This window comes from Phasianus colchicus, chromosome 12 (assembly GCF_987193195.1).
Source record: "Phasianus colchicus chromosome 12, bPhaCol1.hap1.1, whole genome shotgun sequence".
In the NCBI taxonomy this organism is placed as follows: domain Eukaryota; kingdom Metazoa; phylum Chordata; class Aves; order Galliformes; family Phasianidae; genus Phasianus; species Phasianus colchicus.
The window spans coordinates 18,457,804-18,473,427 of NC_143447.1; the positions used below are offsets into that span (position 1 = coordinate 18,457,804).

The 15,624-nt window shown below is 45.4% G+C and overlaps 2 protein-coding genes across 9 annotated transcripts in view; one reads left to right on the forward strand and one right to left on the reverse strand.

The window, feature by feature from the left end:
* Positions 1-12,686, reverse strand: part of DPP8 (dipeptidyl peptidase 8) — a 37,024-nt gene extending 24,338 nt beyond the window's left edge. For 5 of the 8 annotated variants that reach the window (XM_090149159.1, XM_090149156.1, XM_090149160.1 and 2 more), the window contains exons 1-5: positions 12,606-12,686; positions 3,281-3,550; positions 2,623-2,735; positions 1,514-1,687; positions 477-645 (exon numbers count right to left, since the gene is read on the reverse strand). In XM_090149159.1, the coding sequence (XP_090005285.1) occupies positions 477-645; positions 1,514-1,687; positions 2,623-2,735; positions 3,281-3,550; positions 12,606-12,651 (772 nt within the window). In that variant the 5' untranslated portion in view covers positions 12,652-12,686. Of the gene's footprint in view, positions 1-476; positions 646-1,513; positions 1,688-2,622; positions 2,736-3,280; positions 3,551-5,369; positions 5,708-5,919; positions 5,991-12,605 lie in introns of those variants that run through there. The other 3 variants (XM_090149157.1, XM_031587845.2, XM_031587844.2) reach the window with 3 other exon arrangements.
* Positions 6,037-15,615, forward strand: HACD3 (3-hydroxyacyl-CoA dehydratase 3). Its single transcript, XM_031587849.2, has 11 exons — positions 6,037-6,204; positions 6,336-6,378; positions 7,049-7,122; positions 8,374-8,538; positions 9,356-9,407; positions 9,775-9,885; positions 10,285-10,412; positions 10,905-11,017; positions 11,574-11,680; positions 12,639-12,770; positions 13,636-15,615. Exons 1-11 carry the CDS (start codon positions 6,118-6,120, stop codon positions 13,710-13,712), a joined length of 1,089 nt encoding a protein of 362 aa, XP_031443709.1. The 5' UTR covers positions 6,037-6,117; the 3' UTR covers positions 13,713-15,615.
* Positions 15,616-15,624: the final 9 nt, after the last annotated feature.

Sequence of the window (15,624 nt, forward strand, 5' to 3'; positions counted from 1 at the left end):
TGTCTAAACCAGATTTGGAGAGGGGTAGAAGTGCAAACCTAAGAGACTGAGTATGAGGGCACCAGCAGAAGCCACAGTGCTATTCAGAAACTCTCTATATTGTCTCTAAAAAGCCCTGCAGCCTGACTTCACTGGCAGAAACTTTCCTCCAGCTCTATTCCACCCACAGCTACTCCACACAAAAACGACTGTTCTAGTACATAAAAAAATATGTGATTCAGGAGAAGTCTTTCCATATGTATTCAACAAATAACTCATCCTGCCAGATTCTGGTTTTCCCAGTGGAACCAGGAAAAGAATTATCCTGCAGCATTTGGATTGGAGAATACATACAGAACATGACAACCAAATTCCAGATGAAGTAAACAGTTGCCATTCCCTCAGATCTCAGAAGAAAATTTAGTGCCATTACTTAATTCAGTATAGCAAGAACAAGTGCAGAGGAGGTGCAGAGATTTTAATTCAGGATGAATTACCATTGTGCACAAACGTTAGCCTCCTTTCTTCTCTGGTTTCTATATTAGATATCCAGATGTCATTGCTATGGATAAAGGCAATCCAATTTGGATCAGCTGGACAAAGCTTAGGATCCATCCGGATATTTGGACAACTGGTCTCTACCAGAATGGGTCTTAAAGGCTGTTGCTGATTGAAAGAAGAAAAGAAGAATAGTAAGTAATGAAACAGTCACTGACCGGGATTACCAGAAGGTCTCTATGACCACAGCAATGTGCTTGCTGACTTCAAACACAGGTTTACAAGAGAGCAATCTATACAATTTCAGAACAGAAAAATATCAGCAGATACTTTCATAGGGAAAGTTGTGCTTCCACCACCAGGACCTATTTCACCAGCGATGTGGATTAACTACAAATCAGAAGGAAGCTTGCTTACAGAAGCCTGGCACACCCTAAAAATTGACAGGCAGAACAGACAGAAATCTTGTTCTCCAAAACTAATTCAAGATACAGTAACAGCTGGGTTAGATGAACATCAAGCATCTCTTGTATCAACAAGAAATGGTTTCAGCTTTCAAATCCAGCATCAGCATCAGCACGAGTAAAGGCTGCTTGTTCACCAAGTTCTACAGCCAGATCCTGTAACACATACAGTACTGACTACCGAACCACAGCTTGGGAACAAAAGCTGCCTCTGATATGACTTCTGAGTACATGGAAGAGCAGAGAGCACCACAGGCTTCACGTCCCTTTTTATTGGTAAAAAATAAAGAAACAGAATTCAGAAAATCTAGTGACTTGCTTTGCCACCAGAGATTCTACCATTTCTTTTTAATTCTCCATCCAAGTTTCTATAATCATGGCAATGCATCCCTAAGGAGGACTTCTCCATGTTTCGAGGTTGGTTAAGGTCGCTTGCCCCTCCAGTGCAACAATAACTTGCTTTGTCAGTACAGCAATAGCTGAACCTCACATTCTGCTTTCACTAGGAAACAAAGGAGCTTCTAGCCGGAGGCAGGAAGTACTGTGTAAGACAGAGAGATGAATAAACTCACAGTGAATCCATGAGGGCCTCCATCTTTTACATGATAAATTCCACTCCCAGCCTGAAACAGAAAGGTGCCACTCTCTCGGTGATAATCATAGGAGGCAATCCCAACAGTGCCAATTCGCTTCCTCTCCCGTAGCAACTCCTCTTCCCGGGAGTACATACCATAGTCCAGGATGGCCTGAATATGGGCAGAGAAGCAGAATCAACACCTCTGCTCTGCATTTGCTACAATACTGTCAGAGCATCTCTGCACGCCAAGCTTCCAGGGCCAGATGGCTGTGCAGACACCCTCCTCCTCCAGAATCCTGCTGACAGCCAGGAGCCCACTCCTGCTTGTGCTTCTGCTGTGAGAACTTGTAGGTGCATTCCCTGACCGTATCCTACAGAACTGGGAACCTGACAGCCACTTCTCCCTTAGTAAGGCTGGCATTATTTCCAGTGTACACTGGTATGAGAAAGATCAGACAGAAGGTCTATTATTTCTAGAATGAGTAGGACAGCCTCCGCTAACTTTTGCAAAGATACATGGTGACTGGTCTGGTGGGAGGAAAGCACAGCATGAATTTTATGTCTGGCTGACAACCTCAGGAAATAACATGGGGAAACAACACACCTAATTCCACACAGGAAATGTCCTGCCTCCCCCAACCTGCTATGGTGCACGGGGGGCTCATGCAACTTGCTGTGCACAGAGGTGAGAAGGGGACACACGCCCTAGAGTGGAAAAGAGATTTCTTGCTTCAGCGTGAGTCATAGAGTCACTGACAGGTCACTGGGGAACTCATTGCTTCCCCCTGCAAGACAGTGATTACTGGAGACTACAGGCTCCTTCAGCAATGCCTAGGATCTCACAGCAGAGAATCTGATGCAAATTAGAACTTGTAATCCTTGCTGGCAAAGGAGAAATCAACCGTATACACTCAGCTTTCGTGACGTACACAGGCTGTAGCTCCAAAAACTGAAGAGAAAATTACACTTGTTTTTGAGACGGTTGCAGAGTTAACCAAATACAAAGGGAACCTTAAAGTGTTTAAGACCATAGTAACGGCTTACAGGTGCAACTTTGAAGCCTTGCTATGTTGCTAAGATGTAAGAAAAAAAATCAGAACCCACTGGAAAAAGATCCAAGAGAGGCTTCCAGGAAAGCAACAGGACAGCAGCTTTGTTCACAGTTTTCGGAATTTCAGAGTAGAAGAGTGTGTTCTCTCTATTCTCTCCAGACATTGCTGTTGCCAAAGAGGAAAGAAACAAAGTACATTAGTTTTCTATTAATAATTCCAACACTCTCAAAAGATGCTAAGAAACAGCTTCACAGGCATTCCTACCAAAGGAAGCACTGACAGTCTCTACAACGCAGCCCTGCACTGAGAAGTCCCCACTTCTCAGAAATGCAAGTCACAGAGAAGGTGGAGAACAAAGAACTACAGTCAGGCTTACCACATGCTGCTTGAAGAATAACCTTGTCTTGTTGAAGGTCAGGGATCTTTTTATTTTATAAGCTTTTAAATTCAGAAAGGCCTGCTCTGTTATTTTGCCTGGCTGGAATACAGCACAATACAGCTTATGTTTCAAAGATGATGCACCTTTAGGAAGGTTTGAATGCCCCCTTCCTGTTCATCTCTCTCAGCACTACTCAGATTTCTGACAGCTCTTGCCAAGGCATTTAGGGACCAACCCAGAGGGAATCAGGTGTGCACTGAGGAACAGTCAAATTCAAACAACCTCTGCAGTGACTGTTTAGTCAAGGCACAGGCTGAGCCAGCAAACTTACCCAGATAGTAAATCCTATCAGAATGAGGTCCTTCAGGATCATTTTTCTTAACAAATGTGAAGTCATGTGGGGCTTTTGCCATCATATACCCATGATACTTTCGTGTATCTGTGAGCAGTTTCCGAAGCTGGCTCCAGGAATGTCTCTCTACATAGAAAGGTTCTGGTTTTGGCTGCTCCTCTCTCTGCACCTGCTCCTCACAGCCTGTGGTTTCAAAGACTTCGAGGCCTGGCTGTTCAGTTTCCATGGCTGCTGCCATGTTGCATGTTTCTGGAAAAGAAAAAATATCAGAGGGTCAGCACTCCTTTTCAGCCAAACTTCACATCAGACTCCAAAAACACAATACAGCAAAAATGCTATGAGAAACTTGCTATTTCACATGGAAAATCTGAAAGGAAAAGGAGACGGATTTCTGCTATGGAAAACAGGCTGTCATTGCTCAGCCTTTCAGAACAAGGCTAATAATTTCATAGATCCACACAGATTTATTAGTGTTTGCTTCTTTATCTTAACACCCCTCAATTGCTCAGTTCAATAAATCCTTCCCTGTTAAGCTCAAACTTCATTCTTCCACCCCGTTAACAGCAAAACTAGCTTGATACACTGAAATCAGAATAAAGGCTGGTTAGGACTATATCAAGAGCTGGGACAGCCAACTGCTTAGCAGATACAGTATTCAAAGTTGATTCTGAACCAACTGGCCACACACAATGGGGCTGGGCAACCATCATTCTCCTGTAATTTCTCCTTTCAAACAAAGCTGTGAAGGGTCTAGCAATATCATCACAAATGCTATCACCTACAAGCAAATAATTACAAATTCTGAATAGATTCTTCCAAAAGTGTGAGGCCATAGAGGAAGGTGACACAGTGAAATGAGCATTTTCCAAACGGATTGACCTGCAGCGTCTTACCCTCCTGAGCAAGTTGTTCAGTTAGCAGATATTTCTTCCTGAAGTTAGCCGTGCTTTACAAAGCATATCTAAGCTAGACAAAACAGCCCAGAGATCTGGCAGCAGGAAACCATAAATCCAAGATCTGAGTGCAACTCCAAAAGGATCCCAGCTATGAACTCCTACACATAATTCATTAACAAAGACAGCAAGGCGTGACGATTGTCAACCCTCAAAGGCAGCTTGTTTTTTCTATATATAAAATGGAAAGGCTGCACAACTGCTTGACACACTGCTATAGAACAGGCAGAGCTTGCTGGTCTGAGCTTGCCAAAGACACTAATGAAAAACAAACTGAGCTCCTGCATTCAGCAAACAGGCACTAAAGGACCAAAGAATTGCAAGGCATGGGCTTGGCCAGCACAGCTACCCGAGATAAAGCTCCCTGATGGACCGGCTTCTCCTGCTGCTCTTCACAGATGAGAGGAAGAGATTGCACGCAGCTTGGATCCAGCCCATTTTAACACAGAACACTAACAGCAGAGCAGGGCAAACCTCAATCAAAAGCATGTTTGCAATTTTGCAAATCCAAACACAACAAAGGGAGGCACTTCTTCTGTCTTCAGACACTTACAACACAAAAACAGATCAAAACGTAAACCTTGTAACACTGAAAGGCCATCCCAGCCCCACACACGGCACAGTGCTCTGCTCAGACTGAGCTAAAAACTGGGCATTAGGCTTCAAATCTGAGTAATAAAGAAAAACTTTCAGCTACTTCACAGAATTCCAACAAAGAAAAATCTCCCTTCCCCACCTACACGCAGATGCCGGTATGCCTCAACCCGACCTACTTCCCAGACACCCCTCCCAAGAAAAGCAGGAAACGAAGAGCAGCGGCCTTAAGAAGCAGCCCGGCACGAACGGCGAAGGCTCGTCAGCCGGGCTCAGCGCGAGGATCTGCTGCCGCCTCGTTCTGCCACGGAACGCGCTGTCCTTATGGGCGGCTCCAGCACTACCGCAGCGCAGGGCCGTGCCGGAGGGGCAGACGGGCCCAGAGCGGGGCGAGCAGCCACGGGGCTGCGCGAGCGGCCGGAGGAAGCGGGCAGAGCTCGGGAGGAGCCGCCAGCCACCGGGTGCAGCGGGCAGGCCCGACCGAGGACAGCGAGCCGGGCGGCCGGGGACAAATCCCCCACCTTGTCCAGGCTCGGTGCCCCTCCAGCGCTACCGGCGGCTCCCCGCAGGGCGTCCCCGAGAAGCCGACCGCAGTCCGGCCCCGCTACTCACGGCGCTCCGCGGCGGCGATGCTGCCCAGCCGCCCCGCCGGGCGCTTCCGCTTCCGCCAGATGGGCCGCCGGGCTGCTCGGCCGCGCCGCGCGCCCCCTGTCGGCGTGGAGGAAACCACACGGCTCGCAGCCCGGCAGCGCCGCGCATAGCGGAGGGGTGGCTGTAGAAGAGCAGAGCCGCGCCGTGTGAGGCACTGGAACGGCCGCTCAGTGTTACGAGGTTTACATTGTAGGGCGCCGCCTGCTGGCCGGGAGGACCAGGCTGTGCGGGGGAGGATCGAGCGCACGGGGCGACGCTCAGCACAGCGCTGTCTGAAGCAGCTGAGGGCTGAGGCCGGCGGCGCGGCTCCCCGACAGCCTTCGGCTTCCTCGCCAGGACCACTGCCACTGTTTGCTGAAGCACACAGCTGAGAACAGAGCGAGGCGCGGGTTAACGCGCGTTGCCTCACGGCCAACTCACAGCTCTGACCCGCAGCCACGCGGGTCCGACGCAGCGCCCCTCTCAGCTCAGCACCTCGCCGAGGTGACGCGCGCACCGCGCAGGCGCGCTCAGAATCCCGCCTCCTCCTCCCCTCCCCGCTCACCTCCGCGCGCACCGCGCAGGCGCACCGGCAGCCCCCGCCGCCTCGGGAGCGGAGCGGCGCGGTGGGGCTGCGCGATGGCGGGCTGCAGCCTGCGGCCGCACGTGCACTGGGCGCAGCGGCACCACGAGCTGTACCTGCGCGTGGAGCTGAGCGACGTGAAGGTGCCGGGATCGGTGCCGGGGGGGCGGGGATGGGGCGGTCAGGGGGTTCCGCTGCGCCGTGTCACGGCCCACCGAGGGCTGTCGCGGAAGTGCTGGTAATGCGGTCTCTAACAGAACTCGTCCCTTTGCAGAACCCGGACGTCAGCATCGCCGACAACGTGCTGCGGTTCCGAGGTAGGGCTGTGGCCGCTGCGGGCCGCGTCTTACTTATCTCGTAGGCAAAGCGTTGCGCCCCGCATTTACATGCGGGGGACGTTTCCGTGTCCTTCTGTCCGTCTGCCGAGCCCACAAAGCCCCGTCTGTGCGCGTTATCGCAGCCCCATTTGGAAGGTAAAGCAGCTCGTTCAGTAAAAGGCCCGGCAGCAGCTCGGTTCGCTGCTCGGCACGTCGGGGCGCTGCCTTCGGTGCGGGTTGGTCATTTCTGTGGTCGTTTTCCCTCTGTCCCGGTGGATGCCGCCTCCTCGGCGAGCCAGCAGCAGGCACCGACGGGCACGGCCGCACGTGTCTGCCTGGGATCGGCGGGTGGAAAGGAAACCCAGCACTGCCCGCAGCGCTGCTCCCGGCGGCGGTTTCCCAGCCGGGTTCCGTCGGACACGAGCAGCCAGCGCGGACCCCCAGCAGAGCTGTGGCACCGTTGGTTCCTGCAGCTCCACGCCTCGGGGGGTTTCATCTTTGGGATCCCTTCCAGCATGGGATGTGCTGTGATTCCGTGCTCTTCCATCCTAGCGGGGCAGGGGAAGGCACTGTAAAAACAACACTGAGTATTCCTGTGTGTCAGGTGTACTTTAAAGGTGTGTGGGACTCGTTAGGCACGTTGTGCTGATCGTCTGCTCTTGTTTTTTAGCTCAGGGTCATGGTGCCAAAGGGGACAACATCTATGAGTTTCAGATCGAGTTCCTAGAGCCGGTCGAGCCTAAAGTAGGTATTTCTTTTTCTTCTAACTTTTGCAGAGAAAAAGTTTTGGGGTTTTTTGTTTGCTTGGTTGTTTAAGAAAGAGGAGAGAAGAATGGCTGTGCATGAAGTCCACAATGTGCTGTTAGGTTTTCCTGGTGACTGACTGCTAAATGCAGTCCTGGGTTGCTGTGCTTAGCCACCATCCTGCCTTAACCCAGCTCATCTCATTGGGGGATAGAAACAGGGCCTTAAATTTACCATAGCTGTTATACAGCAGTTACAGTTTTTACATAGACTTAAAGCAGCAAAATTGTGGGAGATGCTTGCAGTAGTTTTCTGATGCAGCTTGGAGAGGAGGGGAAATACCACAGTACGAAGTGTCAGTGTGGCTGCTTTTACATTCATGAGAACTGGTGTTTCTGGCTTGTACAAATTCCTTGGGTTGCCAGTATGGACACATTGCAGGTCCTATTGCAAAACATTGTTTTAATTGCTGTTGTAGTTCAATAGGAGAGAGCTTGGCTGGAAGAACAAACTCCTGTAGGTGGCTGTGAAGTCTGGCTTCATTTCTCAAAACCCTCTGGGGCATGGAAGAACTCCAGGCTCTGCTCCCAGCAGAGGATTTGTGCTGCTTGCTTCTGCAGTCACTCTGGGATCCATGGTTTGACTCTACTGCTTTGCAAGGAGGAGGCCGGAGGGTGGCCATCAGTGAGGGACAGAGCCTGTGCCAGTAGCAGCTGTAAATTATTGCTGCAGCCTTCAGATGTCCTGGGAGCACAGAGCCAGCCTTGACAGAGAGGAGTGCTGGGGGAACATGAAGTTACAAATGCAGGTCATGGCTGTTCCTCTCACCAGAGCAGGTTTGGTGTGGGATTCCCTGTTTTGGAGACGTACCTGTGACTGACGCTAGCATTATTTTTACCCCTGACTAAAGGATGTAGGTGGCTCACAGTATGAAACAAAAGAATGCCTAAAGCCACGGTCTGTAGGTTTTGTGTGGGATTGCTAGCACCAGGGGCTGTGGTGTCTGTGGTAGGATAGTGCTGTGCAGTGCAGGCAGGCCTTCCAGTTGGTCATCAAATCGCAAGTTCCATAACCATCTTAGTTGCCATCTTCACCTTGCCCTTGGTTTCTGTGGGATGTCTTGGGCAGCAGGGAGATGCCTGTGCTGCAGCAATCCACGTCACCTCTGCTGTGGGGAAAGCTCAGGTATCAGCTCAGTCTCAGAGCTCGATGCTTAGGGCTCTTGTTGATGTGTACTCTTGTCTGCCCCAGCCCGTGTGCAGGGTGACTCAAAGGCAGCTCAACATCACTGTGCAGAAAAAGGAGAGTAACTGGTGGGAGAGGCTCACCAAGCAAGAGAAACGCCCGCTCTTCCTCGCTCCGGACTTCGATCGCTGGTTAGATGAATCGGATGCTGAAATGGAACTGAAGGAGAAGGTCAGTCCTGTGGGCTCGGAAGGTTTGTGCTGCCAGTTACAAAGCAAGGATTGCTGTGTATTAGCTCTGTGCTGGCTGATGCCTGCAGCTGAAGGCTTGCACTTCTTGCCTTACACCCTAGCAGTCCTGTGTGATCCATACGAGGATCAGATTAATGTCAGAGACACCAGTCCTGACACTGCTTGTCTAGAAAGCAGGAACTTGTTTCCACATGTACTGCCACAGTACTGTTTCCTGAGCTGCAGGGCTGGCTCTGACTGCATTCCCACCATATGGTAAGTTCAAGCAGCTTAATACAGCAAGGAGGTGAAAGCCCATCTTGGAAAGCACTTTAACAGAACAGACTACATTTCTGGTTAACTGGTTTAAAACAAATGCTGCCCTATTCTCCTCCAAGCCACTGGGGTTAGTGCAGAGGCGAAAGAGCTGCTGCAACAACAGAAACAGCTGTGAAGGGCAGGAGGAGCCTGGACTGGAAGTATTCAGTTCCCTTCAGGTCTCTTGTGGGCTGTGAAACATTTTAGGGAACAGTAATTGTGAACACAAAAATCAGCTGGCTTTTTCAGCAAAAGCACCTAACTGTTAGAGCACCGCATACTACAGCGAAGGCTGTATAGCCAGTTAACACCCTGTACCTTTTACATTACCATTAATTGTGAATGAGAAATACGCTCTGTTTTATGCAGGTGAACGTTTAAGCCTTCTAGCAATTGGCTGCTTAACTGAGTTTTAAACCTACTAGCTTTGCTGTAGGGTAGTTAACAAATCAGTTGCTAATTACAGTAACACTCGCTAAAACCTTATCCTTCATCTTAAGGAAGAAGAAAAGATTAACAAAATGAAAATAGAATCCAGAGTCCCAAAAGACCGTAAGTAACTGTACCTTTCTAGTGTGTGAGATGGGGGTTCAGAAAGCTGCTGCTGCTCACATTTGTGATCTCACGGAGCAATTTTGAGTGACTTGGTGTATGCTGGAGGAGGATCCTTGTATTATGAGCAATTTAGAAATTCAATAAAAATTGCCTGCAGTTCCTAAGGAGTTTAAAAATCTGACTAACAAGATTTCTGTTCTAGCAGATGATAAAAGCAGGCAGAACTCACAAAGCACACAGCTACTCTTTTGCCACAATCAATAGTTTCCCTTTTTGTAGGCTGTATTTTCACAGAAAGCTTGGTTTGCAGGAGTGCGTTCGCATTGTAGTCTGCTCATCTGATGCATTTTTTTATTGATTTCAGCTTTCAAACACCTGAAGAAAGGATACTTAATAATGTATAATCTTGTACAGTTTTTGGGATTCTCTTGGATTTTTGTGAACATGACAGTACGACTGTTCATCTTAGGAAAAGGCAAGTAATAAGCACTACTTTATCACGTTTCAGGGTGTTGTTTTTAATACTTCTTAAATATCAAAGTCTGAAGGAAGACATACCTAGGAAATAAAGTAGTAAATCTATCACCAAAGTGCACAACGAAAGCCATCACATTTTCAAGGATAGGAAAATACTCTTTTCTTGAAATGGCAGGTGTGTATTCTAATGAATGATGCTTGTACTCCACCGAGATTACATCTAAAGAAATCAGATGGAAGAAAACTTCCTGCTTACTGCCATATTGGTATTTTTGAAAATAAGCTGGGCAGAATTCTTTTGATTTTGAAGTGAAAATAATTCATTCTGCTGAGGTATCAAAAGCTATGCTTCCTGCTTATGCTGTTTGTCCTTAAAACAGTTTCCTGTGTCTTACAGATTCTTTCTATGATACATTTCACACTATTGCTGACATGATGTACTTTTGTCAGACCCTGGCATTAATGGAAATCCTGAATTCACTAATAGGACTAGTCAGATCACCACTGATTCCTGCTGTAATACAGGTAGTATTTTAAGGTTCTTCTTGCTCCTCCCGTGTTTGAAGTAAAGATGTATTTTACTTCTTCTAAGCAATCTGATCTTACTGTCACTGAACTAGAGAATCTGTTATCCAAGTGGCAGATATCCAGGCTTCCCATACTCTGATGTGGGAGGCTGTCTTCTTCTGTCAATTAAGTATGATAATTTCGAACAACAAAAGAAAGAATCAGCTAACAAAAAGTAAATGCTTTTGATTTGATTCCCCTTTTATATCCTGGTTGTGGTTGTTGTGAATAAAAGTGAAGTTAAATGATTTAAGACAAGGCCCCTTGCATTGGACCTAGAAGAGAAGGGTGTGCTTAAAAATCAGAGGTGACTGCTCAGCTGCATAATTAAAGGCCGAATACAGAACTGTTTTGCACTGGAAAAGTAGATAATCTGCATGGTTTTGAAAGCAAGGACTTGCTCCTTTGTTAAAGAGTGTGAGTGTTCTATAATTTGTTTTCCTTAAACAGGTATTTGGAAGAAACTTTATTTTGTTTGTTGTCCTTGGAAGCTTAGAGGAAATGCAGAGCAGAGCTGTGGTGTTCTTCTTGTTTTATTTCTGGAGCATCATTGAGCTGTTCAGGTCTGTGGGATTTTTCCTTAAATGGGTGTGTGCAAAACAGTGGGGTTGTTTCCAAGAACCTTTAACAAAGATTTTGATCTTTGTACCTTTTGGAAGACTGGCACAGAAATTGGCCCCAGAAAGTAAAATCCCCTTTAGACACTGGCTGTCACAGCCAAAAGCTGGGACAATATGGCAGTCTAAAAGGTAATGCTGTCCTAAAAAAACACGTTGCTTTCTTTTGGAAAATTTGGCCCTTTAGTTGAAGTATGTTTTGACTATGATTAAGTGGGTTGCATTGTGCTCTATTTCTCTTTCCAAAGAAAATATTTGGAAATGTTGATTCAACAAGTCAGGCAGTTAAATTCATCCAAATGATCAGAATAAGAGCATTAATTATGTAAACTGCCAAATAAGGGTGAGTGCATCAAGAGCCAGAAGAAGAGTTTTTGATTATTTTTATGTCACTTGGGAGTTTTGTTGACTTTTCTATACTGCAGATATATGCAAACTTAATTCTGGTAGCAGCTTCTATTTTAAACAATATTTGTTTCTTCTCACACTTAATTGGCTTCAGGTATCCCTATTACATGCTTTCATGCATGGGTATAGAATGGAAACCTCTAACTTGGCTCCGTTACACCAGCTGGATCCCTCTCTACCCTTTAGGCGGCTTGGCAGAAGGTATGCCCAAAAAAGTTTAATAAATGAAGTTAATTCTGGGCAAATAACTCAATTTTTGGTTTGGCTGCTGGACTAAAGACTAATAGAACAGCTCAGCAGATAAGCAGATGAGTGCTTTGAGCTGAACCAGATATAAATATTTCCGTCTTCCTTACTGAAGCAAACACTTCTTGAATTTGATGTGAATAGAAGTCATCATTTTGAGCACTGGAGAGAAAAGTAAAGGCAACAAAAGGCTAGTGGAACAAAGTGACCAAGTGTGCACTGCAGACAATGCAGGCATTACAGGAAGACAATATTCACCTCCCTTTGCTGATCTCAAGTGCTGCTTTTGCTTTTGTCTGCTACATCTTCTTGGTCAGTTGTGCTGGGGTTTGCACCAGCACAAGAAACCTTGCAGTTATCTTGTAAATCACTGGCACAGAACAGGCAGGAGCCAGTTCTTCCTATAAAAGCATCCTAACCTGTTCTGAGACAAGCACAGTGCTTTCCCAATGGGGCTGTGCTCCCTTCAGCTTTGAAGCCCAGGGAGAGGACTTCGTAGTGAACTCTTCTGTCTTAACATCTGAATTTTTAAAATGCCTGTCGCTGCTCAGCATCTAGATTCAAGAAATGTGTTGTAATCATACCTGTCAGAGCTTGCTTCTGTGAGCCAGGAGTAGGCTGTGCATTGCTTAATTCCTAGTATAGGAGAAACCATGCCTCTTTCCTTTCTGGGGCTATTTCAATGTGGTAACCACTACTGGCACAGGCCCCGCAGGCTACATGGTTGTGTACAAGAACAGTGTCTTGCCAGGCAAGTTTACCATGCTTAGATTTTTGTAACTGAACTTCTCTAGTGCCTGATGTAGCTGCTTACCATTTTACTACATTCCTTAAATAGGTTTGATTCAAAAGTTTAAAAGTAAAATAATGAACATTTTACCTGTGTCTGATAACCATGGTTTTCTGCTTTCAGCTGTCTGTCTCATTCAGTCCATTCCCATCTTCAGTGAAACAGGAAAATTTAGTCTGGGACTGCCAAATCCACTGAATGTCACAATCCAGTTTTCATTCTTGCTCCAGATGTATCTTATAGCCTTGTTTTTGGGTAAGATACTTAACTGTATTTCTTACTGTTGAAAATGAAAGTGCAGTTTCCTCTGATTAAGTATATTTTTCCTAAGAAAGATAAATTCCCATGTCTCAGAGATCTTGACAACACAAATTTGCTCAAAGCTAAATACCATCCTCACTGCTTCCTTACATACTTGTCAGAGAGAAATGAACACAGCTACAATTAGCACCAGCTTGCCCCTAAGGAGAAGTCCTTATTAACAAGTTAGCAGCATTATCTACAGTTCATTTGAGTTAAAAGTATAACTTTTACACGTATTTGTAATCTCAGTATGCTTAAATTCACCCTTTTACGTTGTTTGAGCTTCAGAATGATTTAATGGAACTCTAAACATAATACCAAATTTAAGAAAATGTTTAACTAAACTGCATTATAACATGAGATGTTTTTGCAGGAAACCATTATAGAAGGCTGTCTATGAAGTAGTCTATTTAAAAAGAATGTTGTTTCACATACCTGGTTAGTTTGTTGTATTTCCTAAACATAAGATAACTTTGTAATATATGCAGCCAGTATGTCTATGTATCCAGAAATCACTGAAGTCAGGGAGGTTGAATCTCATCTATAACATTAAACTGGACTTTCATTAGGTACCCCCTTGCAGACCTTGCTTAAAGAACACCTTCATCTGAGACTGACTGAAACACCTGTTTGATCCTTTCCCAGTTCTGCACAGATTTTTAAGTGACAAACCCACTTAACCCCACTAGAAAACACTAGCACTAGCTTTCATTAAACTATTGAACTATTGTGTTTTTTTTTTTGTTTAATTTGGTACAGCCATACAGCTTCAAAGTGATGCAGAGGTGTCCTATGTAAACAATTCATTCTGTTTCAGGGTTATTTGTAAACTTCCGATATCTCTACAAGCAAAGGAAACAGCACCTTGGACCAAAGAAGAGAAAGATGAAGTAAAAGAGGACTTCAGTGCTTTCGTATCTAACTTATCTCAATGACAAGATAAGCCTCTCATTCTTACAGTTTTATCCACTGTAAAGAATTTTGTAAAATTACATGATCATCCTAGATTCATAATTTCGTAGTGAATTCAGGTAACATTCCCATATACTGTATTTTGTTCCCTTTCAATCAAATGCATGCACGACATTTACCATTGAACAGCTGCATTTAAACTTGTATCCTATCAACTGCTGTATTAGGGAGAAATCCTATTATCTGCATATAATATGCTTATAAACGGTGGAGCAGCACTAAATAGAAATAGTGTTTATATTTTAATTGGATATTTGCTCTTTCGGTATTGCATGCAGATAGGACTTCTGATGTTGGGACATACATTAGCTGGCCCATGCTGTTCCTGGGGTGCATCCTGACATTAAGAGGAGCACAGCCTGATGTCACTGTGTTTGGGTGTTATTAACGGTTGGGGTAAACTTGCTCAGCACCCACACCCCCTTTTCTTAGGCAGCATACTGATGTTGCAGAATTAAAACTGGAAGTAGCTGGCGTCAAACAAAGTACTACCATACCAGTTTCTAGGTTAGTCTTAAAAGAATAGAAGCATCTTGTGGACTGTAGCAACACCCAGATACCTGTAGCATCAGTAGGGAAAAGAAGCTGCCGTGTGCCCCATGGACAGAAATGCTTTTCTGATTGATTGTCAGCACTGAAATATAAGGAGACAAGAAAATACAGGTACCAGCTTTCTGCTAGCAGAAGAACCCCAGAAGAACTCCATCCCATTCACACAAAGTAAAAATCTGGAGCTGCCTTGGGAGAACTCCTCTGATAGTTCCTACCAGAGCTGTGGCTCCCTTATAGCCTTGGAAAAGCAATCAAGAATGTCTTTCTATTTCATTTTATCAGCTGCACATTTAAATTTGTGTATATGCTTTCTTGGCTGTTCCCTGATGGGATGGAGTGATGGGTTGAACAAATAATCTATTATTTTCATGCCATATATTTCAGTAAGGGAGGTCCCACCTAGGGTTTGAAGGGACCCTTTCCTCTGTATTTGCTTTAAACAAGAGCTGTTCCCTTCACATCCCAGGTCATGTATTCTCTCACCTGAAAACTTCCGTTTCAGTTGACTTCATTTCCACGTGCCCTTCCTCACACCTAGCCTCCTGCAGTTGATTCTCAACTCCTCTGGTCCCTTTAATCTAGTTTAGAAAAACTATGGTTATAAACAAGCTGCTTCAACGGCTGCTGCTGTCCCCAGGGTACTGCAAGCAATACCAGCAATCCAGATAAGGCACCAAAGCTGAGATTAGCTGAAGTGTCATCTTATTACTTGTGTTATCTTTTTCTACTGTGAAATGATATGAATCCTCCTGGAAGTTATTTTCTATACTTAAAGTTAAACAAACAGCTTACTATTTATGACACGGACCCAGTGATTATTACTGTAAAGGAAGGAAAATAGTGTTATAAAGAGACTGTAACAAAAAAACTGATACAAGCTCCACACTGCATTTCACAATTGTGTTTTGTCAACAAGAGGCATGATGCAACTTCTCTTTAGAGATACGTGAGGCTCACTTGCAGAGAAGAGTGCAGGTAACTTTCTCAAGAGCTGAGCATTATTTACACACTATTTCACTACAGTACACACTGAGCATACGTTTGAAGTACATCAAAGGACTGAATTAGCTGGCTTGGAACAGCAAGGATCCCTTTCACACTTTTAATTTCTTTACTGGGCATTTAAACTTCTGTTATAAAATCTGTATGTACTCATACATGATGTTTCTCAGTGAAATTGTGGTACCTAATATGAGCTGTAATGGATCTTAAATGACTGAGTTTTAGTCCTTCAGAAAGAATGTGTTTCTATTAATAAAGATTTACAACCAGATTTTGCATC